Source organism: Phoca vitulina, unplaced genomic scaffold (genome assembly GCF_004348235.1).
Source record: "Phoca vitulina isolate PV1807 unplaced genomic scaffold, GSC_HSeal_1.0 scaffold2, whole genome shotgun sequence".
Classification (NCBI taxonomy): Eukaryota; Metazoa; Chordata; class Mammalia; order Carnivora; family Phocidae; genus Phoca; species Phoca vitulina.
Window position 1 is genome coordinate 16,085,811 of NW_022589705.1, and position 26,134 is coordinate 16,111,944.

Consider the following 26,134-nt stretch of genomic DNA (forward strand, 5'->3'; position numbering starts at 1 on the left):
CTACAACATTTTTTAAGGCTGATCTTTAAAAGTGAAAGGTTAGAAGGGTGCTTTTGCAGGTCTCATAGCAAAAAAATGAGTACTTCAGATAGCTAGCAAAAATTAAAAGCATTTTGAGAAAGAGCAAACTGCCAATCACTACTACCAACAGACACTGGCAAGAGCGAATTTTGAACAATAATAGGTAAAATAAACAATTAACAATGGATCGATCATTTAAAATAACTTACTTTAAATTATGATTTGCATTTTATGAAGCATATTCAAAACAAGAAATATGAAATTGCAAATCATTCAAATTTTCATTCAAATATGTCTTAAAACTGGACTCTTTTTTTTTGTGACTGCTGTGTCTTTATTAATTATAGCTTTAACCCACTTTGTTATGCATATCTTCTAAATAAAAATTAAGATACTCAAACATAAAATCATCCCCACTCTCTGGGAGCCTCCAATCCAGAGCAAAATCCTGCCTCATTTAATCTTCCTACAAATTACTTAACAGAAGCACAAATCCTACAACACATTTCATGGATACTTGCTTACTGAGAAACCACATAGTTAACGATTATATGTGGTTTCACTTACAGCAAAGAGCCAATAAATCCAACTTTATTCAACCATAGGTGTTAGTCAACTCCTTACTTGTCTTTGGCTGGATGACATCAACAAATATATACAAGGAAAGGCAATAGACTCTTAAGCAACACTGTGCGTAGTAGACATCTATTCTTAGTTGTTTTTCCACTCTTCCATGTGATATTCACTGCTTCCTCCAAACTTTGGAAACATCTGGCTTTCTTCTTTCACAGGCTTATTCTATACCTACCAAGTGATCCTCTGGAAGATTATAAAATTTTGTTTTAAATGATAATTGGGTACCATATGGGTATGAGCTATGCCACATTAGCAATTTTAGAAATGGTTAAATTAAATCATCTAGTTCACTGTCCTTAACCATTTGTGAAATTGTAGAAAAGTAAATAAAAGTTGAATTTATATAATTTAATTTTTTATCTTTATTTTCATAAGTAAAGTCACAGAATACTGGTTTCTAATATTAAAAGCTTATTATATACATACTTATACAGATTATATTATAAATAATATAATTAATTATATTATCATAGTTATTATTGTTCTAACAGTCAATGGATGTCCCCCAGTGAACATGATAATTGTAATTTTCCACTTTTATTTTAATGCCAAAATAATTCTTTTTAGACTTGGAAGTGCAAAAACTTCATGTTCATATTTGTGTTTACCTCTTTTATATTTATTAGACAAAAATAAATGAGCAATTATGATTACAAAATATGAGCATGTGTGAGAAACACACATATTTGAAAACAACAACAAGGCATTCAAAATCAGATTGCCAGTGGATATGTTACCATTCATTTTCTGCTTTCTCATTTCACTGATTACTCTGATTCTATAAGGTTGTAATTTAGGAGTTTAGTTCTCATGATTAAAGAAGATGCCTTGCAGCTTATATTTATAAAATATTAAATGAAAAATCACTTTCATTTCTACAATGTAAGAAATGTGCTCTTTGATGAGGGTGACTCAAGAAACTAGTTCACTACAAAATTGATTATATTTTCCCACAGCTACCTCTTTAAATCACGAATCTGAAAAGATGCTAATGTAATTAACATGTTCACAATTGCATCTGATTCCTTTAATAGAGTCTTCATAGCAGAATAGATATTGGCAATCATAATACATAAATAATAATAATCTAATATTCTGGTTAAGTGACTTGATTTTTCAATTTGATGTTTATAATTTATCTGCATTTGAAGGAGACATATAGAACTATATAGTTCTTGGCTTAAATTCATTTTTTTTTATTTTATCACTTAAGTGGCAAATGATTTTAAATTTACAGACCTTTAAACAGAGTATCTCCATGCATAAATCATTCCTTAGGAGAAAGTTGGGGCATATGAAAACTGATTAACACTGTAGTACCATTTAGCACATTTAATTTCCAGCAACAAAAGAATTTGACTCATTATGTCTCTATTAATTTTAATGATAAGAACATTCTGTCTTAATCAGCTTAAACTATAACCAGACTTCATCAGAAAGAAAGAAAGATTTCAATGTTTTTCTATTGGGAGGTCTCTATTGAGCTAATATCAGGAATACTCATATGGGGGCACCTGGGTGGTTCAGTCGGTTAAGCATCTGCCTTCGGCTCAGGTCATGATCCCAGGGTCCTGGAATAGAGTCTCACATTGGGCTCCCTGCTAAGCAGCGAGCCTGCTTCTCCCTCTTCCTCTGCTGCTCCCCCCTGCTTGTTCATTCTCTCTCTCTCTCTCTCTGTCAAATAAATAAATAAAATCTTTTAAAAAAAAAAAGGAATACTCATATGCATAAAAAGAAGCTGGCAATGCAGAGCTGTTTTTGTTATAGAAATAAAAGGAAACTATGAATTCTACTATTTATATACTATTCAATTTGGGGATTCCAAATCAGATTTACTCTATGCTAAAAGGAGATGGAAAGGTAGACAAAAAAATAAGGAATGTGATTATTAATTTATGTAGTGTTTATGAGAACTTATAAACTTTAAACTGTAAGAACTTATAAGAACTTAAGGGGCGCCTGGCTGGCTCAGTCAGTTAAGCATCTGCCTTCAGCTCAGGTCATGATCTCAGGGTCCTGGGATTGAGCCCCGCATCAGGCTCCCTGCTCGGCAGGGAGCCTGCTTCTCCCTCTCCCTCTGCCTGCCGCTCCCCCTGCTTGTGCTCTCTCTCTCTCTCTGTCAAATAAATAAATAAAATCTTCAAAAAAAAAGAACTTATAAAAAAAAAAAAAGAACTTATAAGAACTTAGAACTTACAAACTTTAAATTATAAGAACTTAAACTTATGTGTAAGTTGCAATGCATGATACTTAACAAAATGGACTTAAAATGAAATATTAAATGTTAAAATCTACTTGCTTGTTCAAGAATTTAAGTTTGTGTGCTCTATAAATGAATTATAATTTCTGAGGTTGTGCATCTTGGAATATGAAATTTTAGCAATCTCTCCCAGCTAGTTTTTAGGCAGGCTAAAATCCAAACTACTGCCTGGCTGTGTCCTCCCAGGAACTTCTCTAGTGATTCTAGAAGCTACTATCAGATTATATTAACCAATTGGGAAGTATATACAACTGACTATTTTCCTAGACATCCTAGTGACATTTGAGGAGAAAAAAATGAAATCCTGGTGTATGTTGTCCATTATAAATCAGTAATGAAGATTTTGTCATAAAAATAAATATATGCCACATAAAAAAAAATGTTTACAAATATACTCAGTAAAGTACCTCTGAGAGGGTACCCAAACTGGGAGTCATGTGGAATTAGTAGGTCATAAAAACAATTTAGTGGGTTATTACCAGGGTTTTAAAAAAATGAAATATAACAGGATAAGGTAAAACAGAATATAAATATCAAAGATCATCATCTATGCATTAAAGGTATTATTTTTTGAAACTCATCTTTCAACCACTTTGCATGTGCACAGTTAGGGGATAATAAGTGAAATGTATTTATTACTGTGGGTCATGGTCAAATAATTTGCAGCCACTGCAGTGTAGTGCCAAGTCAATAATTTTACTAAAGTACCAGCACAGATTTAGAGCTTTTGTGCTGTGTATTTTTATTTCTTAAATAGATTATATCTGAAATGCTATTGTACAAATATTAAAAATAAAATATGTGTAGAGTGTATAAGGTATAAATAAATAATGGTATAATACTAAAACACTTAAAAATTAAAACAATTCATAATCTTACCATATTAAAAACTATTGCCACTTTCACTTTCTGTCCAATAATTATCATACCTATTTTAAACACATATTTCACACATAAATTCATACTATGCATATTTACTTATATATATTTTATTACTTATTATATATGCTTAATATTTAGAGTATTAGTATCATATTAATAATCCTATAATATTCCATTAGCTTATGTAACCAAATTGATTTAGCTATGTTTTCTATGATTAAAATTTTGGAATAATTGAGAATTTTAATTGTCATCGCTCCTGTTATAATAAACACTTTATTGCATGTAGTTTTCCTGTTGATTTATTTTCTTAGAATTCATTCATTCATCACTAATTCAACATTTTATTGAAATCCTAGTTTTTGCCTGATCCTCTGCTAATTGCTAGAGATAAAATATTGACACCTACCCTAAAGTAGCTTATGATTGTAAGTACATAAATAAGTGGCATCATTGTGTTTTTAGGTATACAATTCAAATATGTGCAAAGTTATGTTGAGATATGAAAGAGGAAATATAAACAATTTTGCATGGAAGAGCTAGTTCAGAAGACCAACAGGAAGTAAAATAATTTTCCCATAAAGACATAGGTGAAATTTGAGTATAACCTGCTCTGTGAGTTTATTCTGTAACACAGAGCCCTTCCTAAAGCAATGACACTGCAACTGGATATAAAGGAAATGAATTTGAGAGAAAAAAGGAAGTACAATACACCAGGTTTTATGACCTTGTAGATTTCTAGGACTACAAGTCAAAGTAGCAGATTAAAAATTCAGAAGATATATAACCCTGGAGATGTATTGGAATAACCCTGGAATATTTATTTTATTTAAAAAAAAAATTTATTTATTTGAGAGAGAGAAAGAGAGCAAGAGCAGTGGGGGCCGGGGGGGCAGAGGGAGAATGAGAAGCAGACTCCTAGGCTAAGCAGGGAGCCCGTGGGGCTGGATCCCAGGACCCCACGATCATGACCTGAGTGGAAATCAAGAGTCAGTCACCCAACCAACTGCACCACCAGGCGCCCCTGGAATATTTATTTTCAAAAGAGTTTTGTCAAATTGGTACATAACTATAAACACCTCACTTGGATAGGGTATTCTAAAATAATTTGGGACAAGATTTTTCAGAAAATCCTTGCAATGGCAGTCCTATATACTACTTATAAAAGATGGAACAAATGATTAAGTGTCCATGAATTCCCAGACTAAATTATGTATTTAGCGCTTGTAACTAAAATCAAACAGTATAATATTATACAAAACATAAATTTTATTTGTAAATATAGGTATAAGATTTTATTATATGTAGTTAATACTTGCATTGTAAACATTTTAACAGATGACAGTTTCTGAATCTTAATTTTCTGTTTTTATTTGGTTTTATATCTAATTCTGGCTGTATACTAGAAATTGGCCTAAAGTTTCTTTTTAAATACATGAGTGACTTTTACTGTCTTCCTATTATATTTTCTCAGGGTCTGCCGGGCCCACCTGGTGAAAAAGGTGAAAATGGGGATGTTGGTCCCATGGTAAGTTTATATCTTTTAGGATATTATGGATATTGTGAATTTTCACATTATTGATATCTTTCTTCAGGTTTAGTAATAGGAACAAAGTAGTCCTAAAGGCCATGATTTTTCAGATCGATGCCTCCCCCTTCCTCCACCCAACATGTACCTGTGACCATTGGAGACTTTCAGCAAATATCTCTCTTTCTGTTTTCTTTCTCACTTTTAAGTAATGTTATATGTATACATGGCATTACTGGTTGATATGTTGTTATCTATATTTTTATTTCTAAGTGTGTGTATTATTGACATGTATATAAACTGCCAAACTTCAGTTATTTATTAGTTTTTAGCTACAGACTTTGAAGTGGACCAGGTAAAGAGTAGGTAATAGTCACCCATGATTTGGATAATTAGCAAATGTTAACACATTATTAAATATTAATTGTACTTTGCAACAAATTCTTAATTTAATAAGGAATTCCATCCAAATTAGAATGTTATAACAAAATAATTTGCACTTATTGATTCTGGCTTTCTTCTCTAAGTATAAATCTAACAGTTCACTGAAACTTTGAAATATATATATTTGTTTATTGAGCATTATCTTGGATAAGGAAACAATTATCCAAGGTAATTGAAATCTATAATGAAATATAATGAATATATTTCCTAATCGTTCCTTCTTTTCAATAAACATTGCTCCCAATTCTTACTTCCTTCAGAATATATATTTTGATATTTTTACACTTGCATTTTAGATTTTATTTTCTTCAGATAAGAAATCATTCTTTTTATCACATTAAACTAAAAAACAGGGAATATAATAAACATTGCTGACTCAAAGAACTGACTAATACTCTAAGCAGCATCAGGTAAACTGAGAGCTCCTTTCTAGATAGGACTGCTAAGGTTCCTGGCATCATTAATACATTTCTCTCTGACATATTAATAATAGCTAATAGTAAGGACATTTTGAGCAATGACATTAGAATAAACTGTGACCTTCAGAAATAATTCTAACGCCCTGGTACTCACTACAGACTAATTTAATCACAACCTTGAGATAAGGGGTCTGGCCATCAGTATTTTGCAAAAAGTGCCCTGGGGTAATTTTAATGCACAACGAGGGAAGAGAACATTTGTTTTAGAAAGACAACTAAATAGTTAATCTTATTTCAGTTCTAACATGTAGAACATAAAAGCTGACACACACACAAAAAGAGTATACAAATAAAAAATGCTTTTATAGGATTAATAAATTCTAAATCTACTCAAGCACAATTTCTTGTTCCAACTTTGTGTTCCTTTTTTAATCTAACATTCTAGCATATTCTACTATAACATATTTCTGTTGTATTATGAATTCATTGTGCCAGATAGTAGTAATAGCCTAATTTTCTAATTTTTAATCAAATTGTTTGCCTGCAGTCCTAATTTCCCCATAGCTTTGTGTAGAGAATCATTTGCTAACATGATGTTGTATCCATCAAGAATGACTCATAATCCTGCTATGGTTCACTGGTTATGATTTTGCAGCATGAAACTTCTTTTAGTTTTCTTGATTGCAAAATGAAAATATCAGAAATGCAGTTGTGTTTGGTCCTCATAAACTTTAATATTCATCTCTTATAGGGTCCACCTGGTCCTCCAGGCCCAAGAGGCCCACAAGGTCCCAATGGAGCTGATGTAAGAACTGTGAAATATGTGTTAGTTATTTTGAAGTTATTTAAGTGTCAGTATTATTTAATGGCAGATGGTATGTAAAGACACAATGGAGATAATTGTACTATTGTTAAATGTTTAAGTGGACAAGAGCCCAAAAATCATCTACTCACTACATTTCATTTTACAGGAAAATAAACAGGCTTTATGGGGAACTAGTCACCACAAATATAAAAGAAGTTCAAAGTTCACATTCGATATACGTTAGAGAATTATGTGCAGGATAATATGTGCACCTCTTACTTGTAAGACGCTTCCTCACAATTGTATAAAGACAGTCTCCCCCATGCTTAAAATTGACCCACTGTTCCAATATTACAGGATTTGAAATGTAATGCCATATTTATCTGTTACCATTAGCAAATGTATAGAATTTGATGTTATCTCTCTTCTGATTTCGCCTTTTCACAATGAAAAACTCTTTTATTCTTGTTTTCAATTGCTCTTCTGTTATGCCTGCTTTTAATTTGGTCAGGCCAGAACTGGGTAAAATAGACTAGGAGCAGATGTACTAAAAGAGGTTTTGGGTTTTAGTTCCCCTTAAGTAATATAAAGGCTAAAAAATGGTTCACACACTGTTTTTTGCATGGATTACATAATTCTTAACCAGAGTCATACTTTGATCTACTGCAAAAATCTACAAAATTATCCTTTATTCTGGCCTATTCGATGGCCAAAGAAATGGAAATTATGTTCCGTGTATCCACCAGCATGACTAGAGTTGGAAAGTTTTCTGCCGTATCTTCAAAATTCTGGTGAATTTGAAAATCAATTTAATATAATTAAATTAATTGCCAACCAGTAAATTTGGCAACTGTATAAAGGGCATCATTTTGTCCCATCCTTCAAATGATTTGGAATAGTCTTGCATATATTTCTCCTTCTTTGAGAATTACTAGATATATATTTATGAATTTGTTATTTTTATTGCAAGAATAAGGATAACTGTATACTCATTTTCCTAAACTGCAGGGACCACAAGGACCCCCAGGATCCATTGGTTCAGTTGGTGGTGTTGGAGAAAAGGTGAGGAATGGGGGCACCTGGGTGGCTCAGTTGGTTAAGCGTCTGCCTTTGGCTCAGGTCCTGATCTCCTGGTTCTGGGATGAAGCTCAGCATTGGGCTCCCTGTTCAGCAGGGAGTCTGCCTCTCTTTCTCTTTCTCTCTCTCTTTGTCTCTCTCTCTCTCTCCCGCTTTCTTCTTCCCCACTGCTTCTTCCCGATCTCTCTCTCTCTCTCAAATAAATAAATAAAATCTTTTTTTTAAAAAAAGGTGAGGAATGTAGTGATATACATTTTGACACATCAAGAATTGATGACTTTGATGATATTGGCTGATATTTTAAGTGCTTCTAATAGTTCTGTCTTTCTAAGTATTTTACACATAGTTATATGAATTGCAGCCCATCTACTCTAGTAGTTAAATAATTAGTGGTAATATGATTTTGAGATATCATGTTTTTTTATTGCCAGGTATTGTGCTGAGTAGTGGACATAGGTTATTTCCTTTAATCAACACGATGATGATGGTATTATTATTATCCACATTTTAAAGCTGAGACAGCTGAAGTTTAAAGAGTTTCAATAATTTCATCAAAGTGTTGTCATTCGAAACTAAGTCAGGATCTACCCCTATGTATGTCTGACTAGACTAAGTATCTCTAATAACACTCATTCCTGAAAAAGAAGAGATTGGTTGATGTAACTGACTTAAACAGGAAAAAGGAATCCTCCAAATTACAAAAGAATTAATCATTCATTTTGTCATATTTGGAGTTACATTTTCATTACTAATAATATGACCCATCTTTGGCACTTTTCAAAATACTTGGCATGTGCTGTAACATCTGGGCTCAGAGTAGCTTCATTGTCTCATGAAAATGATTACACTTACAACATCTCTTTCTTTTTATGAAAATGTCAGAATGATTCTCTGAATTCTTATTTGTGCATCCATGCTCATTTCTTAATAGAATTTTTAGGAAAATTGACATTGTTACTTGTCTTATTTAAAAAAATAAGTTATTTGCCAGTTTTGAGGGATGAAAATTAAATTTCATACCATAAAATATTATACAGTGAAAAAATGTAGGTTTTCTAGTTATTAATTAGATGACATCAGAAGTATAGACTTGCCCGAATCGTAAAAATGATTCTGTTGTTTGGTCTCAAAGATTTTTGACATGTCACATATTGCATTTAATTTATTTTAAGTAGAAGATTTAACGCTCAGAAAAAAGAAATGTGGTAGGATTAGAATGTAGTATTTTGATGTGTATATCTGCTGAACACATTCTACCATTTTGATTATAATTAATCCTATATGGTCAACCATTTAAATAGTTTCTTCACTACTAAATTAGAAGCATTTTAAAATTATTATCTAATTCTTACTGCATAAAAAGTCAATTTTTTTTTCTGACTCTGTTTATATTTTTAAATTTAACGTTGTGTGTTGAAAACGTGCAAGTGAGTTGGGATGGAATTTAAAGAATATTTTCATTGAGCACAGTTGTCATAGGAAGAATAGCAGCAGAGATAACTGGTCTCTGATGGCAAAACTGTGGGAGACACATGAAGACAGACACAACTTTCCTCTTTCTTTCCTTGGCATCATCCCCTCTGGCTGTAATGTTGACTAGATAGTTGTGAGAACTAGTCTCTAGTTTTAGTTTTCTCCACCTAGAAAATTCTGAAATAATTCCTAATAAATAAATTCTAAATTTAAAAGCCTTTTCACCTTATCTTACAGTTTCTTAAAGCCCGAGGGTACAGTAGGAATAAGTTTAAGTACTTCAGTTACTGCTATGGTTTCATCTTGTGTTATTCTTGAAGATAAACATGGATGCCAGAGGTTCGGAGTTTGGGAAAACTTTTTTCATATTGTTTCCATTTGTTTAAAAGCTACCTGGTAACACCTGGCTAACTTTGAATCTTAAGAGAATACAGTATTGTTAACTATATTCACACTGTTGTATATTAGATCTCCAGAACTTATTCATCTTGTATATCTGAAACTGTGTAACCTAAGACCAACATTTCCCCATGTCCCCCCACACCCCAGTCCCTGGTGACCAGCATTCTATTGTCTGCTTGTATGAGTTTGGCTATTTTAAATTCCACATATAAGTGAGATCATGCAGTGTACTGTGTATATTTAAAATATAAAGCATTTTGGGCGCCTGGGTGGCTCAGATGGTTAAGCATCTGCCTTCGGCTCAGGTCATGATCTCAGGGTCCTGGGATCGAGTCCCGCATCAGGCTCCCTGCTCCTTGGGAGCCTGCTTCTCCCTCTGCCTCTCTCTCTCTCTCTCTCTGTCTCTCATGAATAAATAAATAAAATCTTTAAAAAAAATAAAATAAAATAAATAAATAAATAAAATATAAAGCATATAAATTGGACATTTTATAGTTGATTTGAATGGCAAACTGCTTTAGTCTTATTTCAGAGATATGAATAACAGGCCATAAAAATACTACTTGTGTATCGTTTCATCAACCCAAGATACATGACTGATTTGTTGCTTTGTAAATAATGTAAGTGTAATATTTTATTTGTAAGTTTTATCTAAAATAACAGGTAGAATTTGCTACTCATCTTGAAAGAGAAAATAATTTACACACAACATGACTACTAATAAATTCCTAGAAAATACTTGATATCTTCCATCATTATGCAGATAATTCAAGAAGTTAAAATATGTGCATATTCTCGAAGAATCAGAAATTAGGTACACTGAATAGCCTATCCCCTGGAGTTATGTTTATATTTAATATAAGGCATTTCAAACCAGTTTATGAGCAATGGGTTTATACCAGTATTATTGGAAATAGCAGAGTTAAAAATTAAAGGGAATTCAGACCTGCCATTTTTTAAAACATTTAAAACAATTTCCACTTCAGAATTTCTAGTTCCACCGATTTTGTGTAGAAACATGGCACATGAATATACTGTATTATTTCACTTGGATGATTACTTGAATAAAATACTATGCTTTTCTCACTGTAAAACTTTAGTAACAAACTTTCATAACAAAAATCTAATAGCCTAGGAAATTTATTTATTGTCTACTGAGCTAGAAAATAGCCATCCCTATTTATACAGGGAGAACATAAAAGCTAACGAATTTATAATATGTATATCCTCAAAAGGAGCAATTTTAATTAGTATCTAAGTATCTTTATGTATCTTATAATACAGGATTTTTCTGTGTTCTTAGAGCTCTACTAAATATATTTTATAGGACTATCAAATACTACCGAATGATTTGCTTAGTTGCTATTGTAAAGATAAAGTAAATTAATATTTTAGTAAAAATGAAAGTTCTTTAATCAATAAACTAAATTGTAATATGAATACTGATACAGAACAAATACAGAACTTGTTAGGAAACATGCAGATGTCTGTTTTGTGTGGTTTGGTGGTAACTTGAGATTAATGCTCTATTAACTAACTGATAAGAATTGTAGCATTCAGTCTACCCTGTTCTGCCTTCTTACTTGAGAAATAAAACTACCGAGGTCAGTAATAAGAAAAGTTCCTTACTCTTAATAAAGTCTTCTAACTGCCTTTTAAACAATATAATGATTTAAATTCTGGTTTAAAATGTCGTGGTCATCACTGAAGGCAGTTTTACAAATGTAAAAACATCATTTCTGTGTTGTTGTTGTTGTGTTTATTTGTTTGTTTGCCGTTTCTGTGTTTTGAAGCTCATTTGCTTTCCTCTTCATAGGGTGAACCTGGAGAAGCAGGGAACCCGGGGCCTCCTGGGGAAGCAGGCACAGGTGTAAGTGCTAGTCTATTGTCGGGTGTAGGGTATTAACAGTTTGGGAATTCCTTTTAGAGTATATTAAACATGTAACTTAACTCCTAGCTGTAATTCAGTTATTTACTTTTCCTTTCACATTAAAAATAATCACAAATGCAGAACCCTTTTGTTTAATAATTTTGTATACCCTTTGCGTATTTTGATTTACACAGAAATTGAAAAAAATGATATTTGTTAGACGTAAGTTAGAGCATTAAAACTCTAAGCTGTTTATACATTTTTTCGTGGACTGTTCACAAAAGAAACAAACCGTGCTACATCAAACAAACATGTATGAATTGTATTAGGATTGTATTCATTCTAATTTAGATTGGTTCAAACCTGGAGTGAATTTGACCCCCCCCCGGACACATTTGGCAATGTCTGGAGACATTTTTGGTCCTCACACTTGGAGGAATGTCACTCTTGATGTCACACGCTGGGATCAAATTAGTAGAGACCAGGGGTACTGTTAAACATCTTGCAGTGCACAGGACAGCCCCCCCGACCCCGGGAGAGTTGTCTGATCCAATATGCTGAGGCTAAAAAATTCTGATTTAAAGCTTATAAGATAATCGTTCTTTTTCTTACGTGGTTGTAGGGCCCCAAAGGGGAAAGAGGAGAGAAAGGAGAAGCTGGTCCGCCTGGTGCTGCTGGACCTCCTGGAGCTAAGGGACCACCAGGTGATGATGGCCCGAAGGGTAACCCGGTAAGTGAGCTCGGTCCCTTTTAAAGTGGCATCTATGTCAGAGCCACAGTGGAGCTTCTCATAGAAGGGTTAGAAATCATGAAACTCTGGCCCATAGCTGGTGAAGCTGACTTTTCATCATTTCATATATCGATTAGCATTCTCCATTAATTTCATTTTTTAAAAAAATTTCTAGCAGAAGGGAAATATTCTCATATGGTTTTGCCATGACTTAGCTCTTAAATATCACAATATCATGACTTTATGAAAATATTTTTATTTATCTTCTTTCTTTTAAAAACATCATTCTAGGGTCCTGTTGGTTTTCCTGGAGATCCTGGTCCTCCTGGGGAACCTGGCCCTGCAGTAAGTATCATGGGCAAAGAAAGGAATTATTTTGATGGGGTGGTTCCCAGTGTCTCTATTGTTAATAATTAAAGAAAATTCTTGATGACTTCAGTGGATGCCCCCAAAATAGAAAGGAAAAGAAAATGTAAACCGCAATCACAGCTACAACAACAGAATCCATATAGTTGAGGACAGTTAGACCTATGTTGCATGATTATTTTCTTCATTTGGGTTAGTTTTCCAGACTTTGCTGGGTTGTACAAACTGAGTAGCAGCATTACTATTATTTCAAAGCTACAGCATCTTTGTTTTTATTTCAGTCTCTCCTATGTTGTAAATCCTATCTCAAAGTGTGCTGTATTTGTTCATGGTGCAAGGTGCACTGCAGTTCTATGCTAATTACATCCTCTTTCTTTTCTTATATTAACAGCATACTGTATTTTAAATTTAATGTGGTGGCAGTTTCACAAATCTTTATCGAAAGAGTGAGAGATACCACAATCCTTAAAATACAACTGAAAGATTTTAGTAATACTTTTATTTGTCCATTTAGTAATGATTTATCTCAAGGACTCAGAGAGTATATCATACCTTTTTGTTTTAATAAAAGTAAACTCATAGTGAGAAATATCTGAGATCACTTTCTATTGCCCATCATAGGGTCAAGATGGTGTTGGTGGTGACAAGGGTGAAGATGGAGATCCTGGTCAACAGGTAAGTAAGCACACTATTTTTATTGGATATTTACATAGTCTCAGGACATTTTAAAGAAATAATCAGACTTTCAAAAGCATAGTTATGTGGGTGCACATTTTTCTGAAAGGATTATCAGTTATATTTGAATTTCAGTTCAAAGTCAAACTCACATGGAGTTTCTTACTTGATGTGATTTATAAGTATCCTTCATAATAAAAAAAAAAAATGTAGTAATACCCTAGTTGTGATTTCGTCATACTATGTCAAATATAGCTATCTATCTATTTGTACTGAATAAAAAGTTATTTTAAAAACACAATAAGGCTGAAATGAAGACAGCCATGTTATCAGCCTATCATTAGCATGACTGTACTGCAATTACTAATCTAAATGAATTCAGCATTGTATTGGACTATTACTATTATTATTATTTTTTTAATTTGAGAATGACTCAGTAGGGGCTTTGGCCACTTATGGTTATTTAGGGAGAGGTAAAGGAAGGCACTAAGTTAAGTAGGAGCCAAAGACAAATCACACCCCTAACATAACTTTGTCTCTAGAGCCATTCCGCACTGGATATTTGTAGGCTATTCTGTGTAGATAGGATGCATGGTCATATCCCAATGTGCTGAGTACTCCTTGGCATAGAAATGCTAGTTCCGTACAAGAAGAAATTTAGAGGTAACAGTTTTATGGTTCCACAAATGTATGTGATGTGAGTAAAGTTATTAATCATATGATTCTGTTCATTAGTATGTCTACTGGCTGCTTGTCAGATATAAGTTAGCACTTTTTAAAAGAACAGTTTGAAGAAGGAGGAATTTGATTCACTTTCTTCCATCTATGGAAAAGTTTTCCATCTGAACTTACCAGTTCTAATAATAGATATTGAGAGAAAGTCTAGGTACCTGAAACAGAGATGAGATTATCCAGGAAAGGTAGATGTGGGGAGATGAAGAAAGAAGTTTGGTTTCAGTCCACATGTCCAAGAAGGCTCTGAGCTGTAAAACAATACTCAATTGCTCAAAAGGTATTTTTCACATTTTATAGGGTCCTCCTGGCCCATCTGGTGAGGCTGGCCCACCAGGTCCTCCTGGAAAAAGAGTAAGTTCTTAAAATTCTTTATTTGAAACATCCACTCATTATCTACTGTGTGTATAAACTTACATAATATTCTTAAGCTGTAGGCAGCACATTACAATGATGCTGAAATATATAAGTCGTGGAGAACAGGGTAATTTCGTATATTTGTCAAAATTCTTATTAAAATAGAACACACTTCGACAGATTTAATCTGTCACAATCAGAAGTATTTTGCCACTTCTCTGTGCTAAGGTCTCCCCTCTGTACAAAAGGAGGCTGCTCCAAAAGACGGATGGAACCCTGAACTTCTGCTCTTGGTGCACTACAGGGAGATGAGATGCCGAAGTCTAGCACTAGCTAAAAACATGGTAAAAATCTGAATGCAAGTATCAATAGAGTTCAGGAATCAGTCCGCACATAATGTTAGCTTGCTTTACCTTATCAAGCTTCTCTGATTTGGAAACATGGCCAGATTTTAACAAAAGATGACAGGAAAATAGAAATAAATAGATCTTGTTCAAAATATTGGCTCCAGGAGATCGTAGGAGATTTACTTGAACTTTTTCTTACGATTGTACTATTTTCATAACAAAACCATGTTTGTTGATCTGCTTCTTGCAACACTTATATCAACGTACATTGTTCCCCTGCACCACCTTTAGTCTATTTTCTGACCTCCCTGCAAACAAAATACATTTCTTAGGTTCATTCCCCTTTCAGTAATCCAAAGGCATGGAGCCCCTGGGATCCTGTGGTTTTCTAATGGTAGCTTTGTTTTAGGGGGATTTTCATACTACACATCCTCATGTGCATATTGTATGAACAGATTTTCATTTTGTCCCTCAGCAATATAAATTTGAATCAATATTTACAAACATTTGTCATTGCCAGAAATGAATTTAGTTTATATTAAACATCTTCTCTGAATGCGATTTTCTCTTCACTGACCAAGTGTTTTTTTGCCTTCCTCCTTCCCCCTTCTTCTTATATTCTAACAACATTCTAAATAAGATTCTTATTATTTTGTTTTTGTTGTTGTTGTTGTTGTTGTTGTTGGCAGCCCCAAAGCATGGTCTTGGTAGAAAAAAAATGTATTACAAAACAACCATTGGGCTGTTATTCTTAGAAAGTAATTACAAAGTGTAACATGATATTTTGAGATCTATTGCCTATTTTTACCTGCAGTCTGAATGCCATTAAAACTTTCTAGATGGATGAGTAAATGATAATAAACCTTCCTAATAGAATATTGATCAGAATATTACGAGTGGCAGTGATACTGAGAAACAAGATTCTGCTATTGAACAAGTAGGAAAATTAAGTTGTCATTTGTAGTACATGTACATTCTGTCATGTATTTGTAATACGGAAGAATAAATGTCCATTTCCTTAAGCACTAGAAGATTGTACAGTTTGTGTCAATAAACCATGGAACTTTGATCTCAAGTTATCATTATAGCTATTTGAAACCAAGAGCTAGTTCCATGCTCTTTTATTGAAAAAAACTCTTAGAGGTCACTAAAATAATTTGAATATTATAAACTGCACAAAATTTACCTGCTAAATGGAATTTTAAAGACTCCAGCTCATATTGCCAGAGGGAAGTTCACAATAAAAAGTTAAAATAATTGATATTATTAATTGGTAGAAATACAGAGAAATATATATATATACACACCATGTAATGTTTATATATTTTTATTATATATGCATGTTATATATGTGCATATATTCTTATTATATATTCTTTCCATCCCTATGCTTTCATGCATAAATGTGAATGGTCAAAAGATAAAGTGTTAGAAGGAAACATCTGACCCACATTTACCCACACTAAGATTCAGATCAGAGATTAGATTCTTAGGAAAGCCTTCCCTACTGTCAAACTACAACACTGTGCCCATTTTATACACCTACTTCATCTCTGCATATTTTATAATGTACTGTCTTTGTTAATTTTGATGTCTATCTTCATAACTAAACTTCATGAACTCCTTAGGATTTCACAGGGTTTTGTTTTTGTTTTTGTTTTTTGTATTCTCCATGCACATTTCTGGCACATAAGGACAATTTAAGTATTTTTTTACATGAATGGAAGAACAGATAAATTATAGAATAATGTAAAATGTGAATAGTGGAGAGAGGCTTAAGCTATGTATTTTATATGAAGTACATTTCTCATGGTGAAAAAAATCTGTGTAACAGTGGCTACTGGTAGAAAATTAACTGGGGCCTGTTTTGTTGTCTCATGTTTTAGGAGTCATTTTCCAATCAGAACACGCATTAGTTAATTAAATTACAGCAAGTAGTTTGCTAGATTAGTCCTTGACCATCTGTTTATGCAGATATATAAGAAATAAATGACTAAGACAAGAATTTGTCCATACACATTATTTTTTTCTATTCTCCTAGAAAAAGTGTGTTTATCTGTTTTCATCCCAGTCTTTCTTTATAAAGAATCTGTATCATCTGGAAAAAAATACATATATGAGAAATAGGGACGCTTGGGTGGCTCAGTAGGTTGTGTCTGCCTTCAGCTCAGGTCATGATCCCAGGGAACTAGGATCAAGTCCTGCATCGGAGTCCTGCATGGGCTCCTTGCTCAGCGGGGAGCCTGCTTCTCCCTCTGCCTGTCACTTCCCCTGCTAGTGCTCACTCTCTCTCTCTCTGACAAATAAATAAATAAAATCTTAAAAAAAAAAAAAAAGAAAGAAATGAAAATGGGAAAAATGAGGAAAAGAACAGAGAAAATCCATTTAATATGGATTTCCACCATGACAGGTATCAGGCATTCATTCAAAGAGGGAAGAAATTCTTTTGGGATGGAGAAACTCTATTTGAATCACAATTTTGTGTTTGTGTTGTAGTTTACTTGTGTTTAAATTCTCTAGCCTCCTCAAACTCAGATTTTCTTTTCTCCCTTGCAGTAAAAGCAATATTTTTGTTACATTTTTAGACAGCTGATGACTTGCTTTTTTTAAAAGCCAGATATTTATAAATCTTCTATTCTATAATGTTCATGTGTGTAAATGCAATCCTTTGAGAAGACTCCATACCTTGATGTCACTAGTTTAAGGAAAAACCTTCATAGAATAAGGAAAAGCCCATTGTTCAGCTGAATCTCATGATTTCTATTTCCAAAATCATAGTCATTATGGTTGTTTAGGTTTGCATATGTTAATATTTTAAACATCACACCAGATTAATTTATGACAACATTTTTACACTAGGAATTATTTGAAGTTGATGCTTGTATACAGTAATCCTCTTTAAATAGCATGAAATTAAAAAGAAGCACTTAAGTTTTAAGAATATATTATTCTTGGGGCACCTGGGTGGCTCAGTCATTGAGTGTCTGCCTTCGGCTCAGGTCATGATCCCAGTGGGGTCATGGGATCGAGCCCTGCATCGGGCTCCCTGCTCAGCGGGAAGCCTGCTTCTCCTTCTCCCACTCCCCCTGCTTGTGTTCCCTGTCTCTCTGTGTCTCTCTCTGTCAAATAAATAAATAAAATCTTAAAAAAAAAGAATATATTATTCTTAACATAATGCTGCTGCCTCAAGAGACTGCTTCAGAATTCGTACATTTCTTCCTTTGGATTGAGGCACAATATGTGTCTAATCATATTTGGCGTTACTGTGATGCTATTGAGAAAATAATGACCAATGCTACATTCATTGATTCTGAGATAAATGAGTTCACAGAATGCTCTGAGTCTGATGAAGTGCTGGATACTCATTTCAAACGTGGATTTAAAAGACCATACGAAAGACTAACATGTGCTCATCATTAGCATATTAATATGGCATCTGAAAGAGAGAAAGTCATCCTCCTGCCTAACCTTATTTTCACCAATTAACACCATTTCCACTACTCTTCCCAACCTCCAACCTCAATTTCAGTTGCTGATTTGAGTACAATTCATTGCAAAAATTGAAGTAAACAGATGGAAAAGAGGAGAGTCTGGGGAAAAATGAAATGTAATTTCTTAAAGATCATGGAGTTTCTTTTTTAGACTGTCTGTACTTATGTTTGAACTTGTGCAGAAAATTTCAACATTAGATTAATGCTTGTTAAGGAGTAATAAAAATTCAGCTGATTAGTGGACATGAAATATTTTATAATAAAATTGTAAATTTTATGTGTCTTAGAATAAATTATTGCAAATGTATATTGGGGGTAGTTCTAGAGGCCAAAAGCATTTTTATTGTATTCTTATTGGGCTATCAAACCAAGTGCCCTGTTTTTGTTGATTTGAAAGGTACTAAGAAATGGTGTAAGTGAGGATCTAATGTAATTAATAGAAACAAAATTTAGATATAATGGGAATTATAACATCTATTTAGCTTGAAAAATTGATGATTTCTTTGATACCTTGAATGTTAGTGTTTGTATTATAAATGATTCTTCTCATCATTTTGTTACAAGGTTTAGAAATGTTTTATATTTCACAGGTGACTATGTAAATGTAAGAAGAAAATATGACTATCAGATTTCAAAATCTGATTATATATTACAGGATCATAGTGTATCTTATTTTTTAGCCAACTCAAAATTTTCCAGTTAAAACAAGTAGTTTCAAACATGGAATTTGTATTTTTCAGGTATTATAAACAGCATGTATGGAAAAAGTAATTTGTTGACATGGTGTCTACAAATGTATTTTGAGAGTCTATTTTGTTTGACCTGACTCTTAGGTTGCCAACATGGTGAAAAATATAGGTAAAATACTTTAATGTATATAAAAAAAAATCTAATAATCTTAGTAATGATAGTAACAATAGCCAATGTTTGCTCAGTGTGTTTTTATGTCCCAGGCGCTGTTATACGCCATTTACATTTCTCAACTCATTGAGTTCTCATGATGACTCTGGGAAATAGCTCTTATTATCCTCCACATTTTGCAGAGAAGTAAACTGAAGCTCTGACATGGTGTATAACTTTCTAAAGATCACAAAGCTAATTAGTGGCGGAGCCAGGATTTGAAGCCAGGCAGTCTGAGTCCAGGCTTTATGCTCTTAAGCACCAGATTCCATATCTGCATTTGATACCACTACACTGGAAAGCTTGAAAAATACTTTTACATGTGTTATCTCGTTTCAATTTAACAACAGTTCTATAGCAAGAGGATTTTTTTTTAATTTTATTATGTTATATTAGTCACCATACAATACATCATTAGTTTTTGATGTGGTGATCCACGAGCCATTGTTTTCGTGTAACACCCAGTGCTCCATGCAGTACGTGCCCTCTTTAATACCCATCACCGGGCTAACCCATCCCCCCACCCCCTCCCCTCTAGAACCCTGTTTCTCAGAGTCCTTAGTCTCTCATGGTTCATCTCTCCCTCCGATTTCCCTCCCTTCATTTTTCCCTTCCTTCTCCTAATGTCCTCCATGCTATTCCTTATGTTCCACAAATGCAAGAGGATTTTATTGGTAATATTTTATGGATAAAAGAACTGAAGTTCAGGAATACTAATAAATTGTTAAAAGTCACAAAGCTAATAAAAAAAGAACTAAAGAGAATTGGGTTGACAGATATCTTACAAAGATATGTATATAGTCGAGGAGCAGTATTACGAATAGCTTTAAATGGATTAATAATTAGCATCTCTCCATAGCAATCTATGCAGCTATGCAAAAGTCAGGCAAACACCAGAATATTCTCTTAAGCTGTTGGATGACATATGGACTGTGAAGATTTTTTTTTCCTGCTCTTGCTCTAATATTAGATTTTAAAAAGTGATAACTATTTTTATGTTACTTATTTATGTGAATTGCATAGTTCCGGAAAATGAAAATAAAATTTCTGCTGACAGTCAAGATTTTAAACGTTGCACTGCCCTAGTTTGAACATGATCGTGTAAGAATGCATAACGTATGGATGTTCTAAGATTGAGAAAGGAGCCAATCTTAAAACCCATTTAAGGATGGAAGGGAAATGTAATACATGCAATTAGTTCCGAATTACACAATATAATAAATGATACCTGAGTATTCAACACACTAAAGGTGACTAAGTCATCAGCATTTCTTAAAAAATGTATCTTTACCATTTCCTTACATTGATATGATGTGCTTATCTGTCAGTCTATGCTTCATTTATTTTTAATAACATAGTAAAATTTAAAAAATGTGAAATAAAAATATTCTAACTGCAAGTTTTTATCTAAAAGGGTTTTGATTTTTCTCATGGTGTTTTAAACCCTAAATAACTGTAGACAGCCACAATTTACTAGAACCTGTTACAGATTAAACTGGAGTATTTGTGAATAAGTCCTCAGTTACATTACTTTTATATGCAATATATATATATTTTAAATGCAATTTTCTGTTTATAGGGTCCTCCCGGAGCTGCAGGTTCAGAGGGAAGACAAGGTGAAAAAGGTGCTAAGGTAAAATATACAATGTTTGAATAGCTTGTGCATAAATTGAACAACATCTATCTCAGTACTCTTAATAACATAAAAAATATCATTTTTCATTATTAACATGTTCACACATTTTATTTTCTAACAGGGAGAAGCAGGTGCCGAAGGTCCTCCTGGAAAAACTGGCCCAGTTGGTCCTCAGGGACCTGCCGGAAAGCCTGGTCCAGAGGGTCTTCGGGGCATCCCTGGCCCGGTGGTGAGCATCTCTGCTAAAAGATGCCATTTTGAAAATGTTTTATTTCCCCCCCAAAAAAACGTTTTGAATGAAAATGTTTATGTCAGCATTATTTCATAAGGTATCGTGTGGATGTTTTATGGGAATTCCATAAATATTATGTAGTGATTAAAGCCAGATACTCTTCAGATATTTAAATATGTCATTTATTTTAATAAGTTCAGGGTGAAATTCCAACACAGAAAGGCAGAATAGAAACTAAACCCTAAGAACTCAAATATGTACAGTTTTTATACATACATCCATAGAGACATACCCCATGTAAAAAGATTCAAAATTGCTTATAACATCTGTAGATGTTCTCCATGTGATTGGATTCATAGGTGATGTTTGCTTGCTTGCTTTTTGGATTTCCAAAATTGAAATAAAAAAAGATATGCATGCTTTTGTTAATAAAAAAAAAAAATTATGCTTATTTTCCGTAGGGAGAACAGGGTCTCCCTGGAGCTGCAGGCCAAGATGGACCTCCTGGTCCTGTGGTGAGTATGATCTTTCCTGTTATTTAGAAAGGGAGAATTCCAGAAATAAAATTGTTTATAAGCTAGAATTTCTGATGTTTTATATCGTAAATAAGCTTATATTTTGTACAATATTCAAGGAAGTGTATTACTTAGACCTAAAAAGGGGAAAGTAATCTTCACTGATAGGTTATTTGGAAAATATGCCACTTGATCAGATCTTTCCTTTCTTATGTCCTTTGGATAAAAAAAATATTTCCACTCTGAATAAAATGCCACTAATGGTCTAGCCAGTTCTTTTCTAAATGTGGACAGTTTCCCCAAATGTAGGCAATTACACTTAGTTTCCTGGCACTTCATTTAAAAGAATGACATTGGCACAGGCATATAGTGATTCCTTCACCAAATAAATTGTTCTATTCATGAGTCATACAGGCTGAAAGATAAAACATTAACCTCTATTAGTGAAAAAAGGCATAATTATCATAACTGGAGCTTGGTTACTATCATAAACCCTATGTGCAAACATGCTTGAGATATGCAACAGAGCATTTAGCTGACCAGCATACTGTTCATAGATGGGAGTTTATTATAGGTGCCAAGGTTATCCTCGCTACAGAATTTAGGCAGAAGTGAGAATCCAAGTCTTGCCTTTAAAATAATTATTTTCTGGGGCGCTTGGTGGCTTAGTCGGTAAGCGTCTGCCTTCAGCTCAGGTCATGATCCCAAGGTCCTGGGATCGAGCCCCGCATCGGGCTCCCTGCTCAGTGGGGAGCCTGCTTCTCCCTCTCCCTCTGCCTGCCACTCTGTCTACTTGTGCTCTCTCTCTCTCTAATAAATAAATAAAACCTTTAATAAAAAAAAATCATTGTTTTCTGGGTGACAGATTCTATTTTATGGTAGAGGCATTTGAAATTCATTGTCCAAAAGTAGTTGCATGTAAAGGGATTAATCAAAATAGCTAATAATACATACAGCATTATGCAAGTATAATGCATGTTGGTTCAAATAGTCAAATGCTTCTGTAGAGCATTTTATATTTTACAGAAATACCTCTTATCATGAACATATTAGTTACCTCAGAGATACATACTCACAAAGCCATCAAAACCGGGATTCATAATCTTAATTATTGTGGAGGAATTTTGACCATCCCTTTCAGTAAAAATGCCACAAAATGTACCAAATATTTCATGTTACAGGGATTATTTTTTTTAACTTTCACTGAAAAGTTAAAGATCATTTATTTTAGTATCAGGATAAAAGTTATCAAATTTTGAGTGGCCTCAAGCAGGAGATTGTCAAATCTGCACATGACACCATTAGCATGGGAACAGGGACCTGGCTGAAGCGGAGTGGGCTCCATGCCTGCGCCACTATTTAGGGAATATTCTCCTTAGATATGGTAAACTCCTAACTGTAGAGTCAGAGCCTGGAAAAAAAAAATAATTCGCCTTAATGTCACCTTAAAATTTGCCAGAGATTTTTTTCTTGTTATTTCAGATTTTCCAATAAGTATTCTGACCTTTCTCCAGATGAAATAAAAAACATCATGCTGGAGATTTCCTTCAGATAATATTAAAAATAAAACCATCAGACATACCACCTGACTCCAGCTTGTAAAAGTTTATATTTTTGACTCTTAGGTAAATATGAGTTTATCGAGCAAGGGAGAGAACAACTCATACCGTTTTGGGCAGAGTGAAGTGAAAAGCATCAGAATTTAACAGTGTGGGTGCCATGCCTTTCTCTGGCTACTTGTTTTATCAGAGAGCACTTATAATGTGAATAGATTGTAGCTTTTTCATAGCATCAATTAATTCGACAATATCTAATTTTAATGAAAATGCTAGTCAATTCTCATGAAGTGAGGAGGGGCAGAGAAACCATCTTCAGGATGCTTTTTATGGCAATTGAATGAGCTTTTCAACTCAGCTAAGACAAATTTATTTTAGTAGGCAATTTTTGATCATGGTTATTGACTCTCAAGCCAAGCTCCCTAGTTTCAAAAACAAGCACTACCACTTACGTGCTGGATGACTTTAGGAAAGCTATTTATTTATTTTTCTAAGCTTTAGGTTCCTGATCTGTAAAATTAGAATATCAATAGCATCTATCTCATGGGATATTATGAAGTTTAAATGAATTAAATGGGGATATTAATATCTTCTACCCATGGGATTCTTATGTTAATTAAATAAGTTATATGTAGAACACTTAGACCATTAATTGGCACTAGGAGCACCAAATAAAGAATTATCAATTGAATGAAATGATGTTTTGAAAAATAATTTCATATTCTTAGTGAAAAGTAACTAAATTTGGGGTGCCTGGCTGGCTCAGTCCATACAGCATGCGACTGTTGATCTTGGGGTCCTAAGTTCGGGCCCCACATTGAGGGTAGAGTTTACTTAAAAAAAAGTAACTAAATTTGACCTCATTCATGCATATATACCATCAATAAACGTGTTTGAAAGACACTGACTCTTTTTTTTTTAAAGATTATTTATTTATTTATTTGAGAGAGAGAATGAGATAGAGAGAGAGAGCATGAGAGGGGGAAGGGTCAGAGGGAGAAGCAGACTCCCCGCTGAGCAGGGATTCCCAATGTGGGACTCAATCCCAGGACTCCAGGATCATGACCTGAGCCGAAGGCAGTCGCCTAACCAACTGAGCCACCCAGGCGCCCGAAAGACACTGACTCTTAAAGCAAATGAAAAGGACCAACTAATTATGCTGACTTACAGCAGTTAGAGTATAAAGTAGGTAAGTACTATAATAGAATCAAGCAGAGAATGCTAAATATATTCAGAGTAGGACTGTTAAAATGCCCTTTCCTCTGGGGACCTTTCCCTCATCAGAAGTATGGTAAGATTATTAAAGAAGGAAAAGAGAGGCTTAAATGTGTATGGGAGGCTTAAAAATGTGGGAGGTAAAAATAAGAGGTTTCAAAACTCATACAAATTTTCATTTGTCTCTGAAATCAATCCATGTGAAATTCATCTGAATATTCTCTCCATAATGTGTTTTTCCTCGTTATAATTATAAATATATTCACATCCACATCCAGGTCTACACGTGTTTCAGAAGCCTGTTTATCACTATATTTCTGCAACTACCTATTGGGTCCCTTTTCCCCTTCTAGAAGGTGCCTGAAACTTCTTGCTGTAGGGTCCACTAGTCAGAAAACATTCCCCTTTCCCAACTTTTAAATACAACTTAGCTGTTCAGTAAGTACAACTTACAGTGCTTTCATCATTCCAGATAGGAAGCTACCTAATTAGACAATTGCACTCTAACAGAGTGTTTAGCAGTATGGATGCCTTTCCTTTTTCTCTGGCTTTTTGTTTTATCAGAGAGTATTTATGTACTTCCTTATACACTTTCTTTACTTAAAAGGTATTTTATAGGTATTTTATATACAACTTTATATTAACCTTTGGAATGGAAATTCTTTGGGGTGAGAGTGAAACAGATCTTTTAGAACTTTTAAAATGATATGTGTTTGGTGCTTGCCCATCCTGTAATCAGCTCTACTAGAGTTTAGATATGGTACAGTATTTTTCACTTTAAAAGTTAGACATTTTTCATGGTAAAAATTGAACTTCTATAAATGCATGAATTTTATGTACATATATATTTAGAATCACCATATGGAACTGAGGATAGATTAAATAGTACATATGAGAGCTAACAGAAAGCTAAGGACAATGATGAGATTATATAAAGAATAACAAAAGGGTTTTTTTTTAAGTTGAATCAAATTTTTGAGTAGTCAACAAGAAAAAGAGATGAAAAATTACCATAATATAATTATACATTCCTTCTTTTCACATACTGATAAATAAAATATCTGATAGCATTATTTTTCAAACCATAAGTGCCTGAATAAAATGGTAGGATGGCTTACTGAATTGCAGTTTTATTTTTTTTTTTATGCTACCTTTGAACTATCTGTAGACAGGGTTGAGATGTGTAGCATCCCATAAAGATTCACCAAGTTTAAATAATAAAGCATTTGCTTTTCACCAAACTAAACATTATTTCACAATATTACATTCTAAATAAAGTGCAGAATCTACAGTTTCTTTAAACTTCAATGCACTAGAGTTGTGAGATGCATATCAAAGCAAATATTCTGTAAAGCATAATACTGCAGGGGAAAATGTTTGATTGTGTGTTCTGGACACTTAAGAATGTATCATCCTTGTTTTCCTTTCCACTTATTACTTATGAATTATGTATTTCCCTAGGGTTTTTCAATTTACAATATCCTAAATAGGAAATAGAAAATATGTACTTGGAATAACATTTTTATATGCAGAATTGATATTTTTGATATGTTCCAAGTTCAGAG

General features: G+C 33.6%; 1 protein-coding gene across 6 annotated transcripts in view; it reads left to right on the forward strand.

Annotated features, from left to right (window-relative positions):
* COL11A1 (collagen type XI alpha 1 chain) overlaps nt 1–26,134 on the forward strand; it is a 201,881-nt gene that overhangs the window by 158,865 nt on the left and 16,882 nt on the right. For all 6 annotated transcript variants that reach the window (XM_032422477.1, XM_032422458.1, XM_032422466.1 and 3 more), the window contains 11 exons: nt 5,274–5,327; nt 6,942–6,995; nt 8,004–8,057; nt 11,764–11,817; nt 12,440–12,547; nt 12,839–12,892; nt 13,535–13,588; nt 14,621–14,674; nt 20,995–21,048; nt 21,173–21,280; nt 21,745–21,798. In XM_032422477.1, the coding sequence (XP_032278368.1) occupies nt 5,274–5,327; nt 6,942–6,995; nt 8,004–8,057; nt 11,764–11,817; nt 12,440–12,547; nt 12,839–12,892; nt 13,535–13,588; nt 14,621–14,674; nt 20,995–21,048; nt 21,173–21,280; nt 21,745–21,798 (702 nt within the window). The remainder of the gene's footprint in view (nt 1–5,273; nt 5,328–6,941; nt 6,996–8,003; nt 8,058–11,763; nt 11,818–12,439; nt 12,548–12,838; nt 12,893–13,534; nt 13,589–14,620; nt 14,675–20,994; nt 21,049–21,172; nt 21,281–21,744; nt 21,799–26,134) is intronic.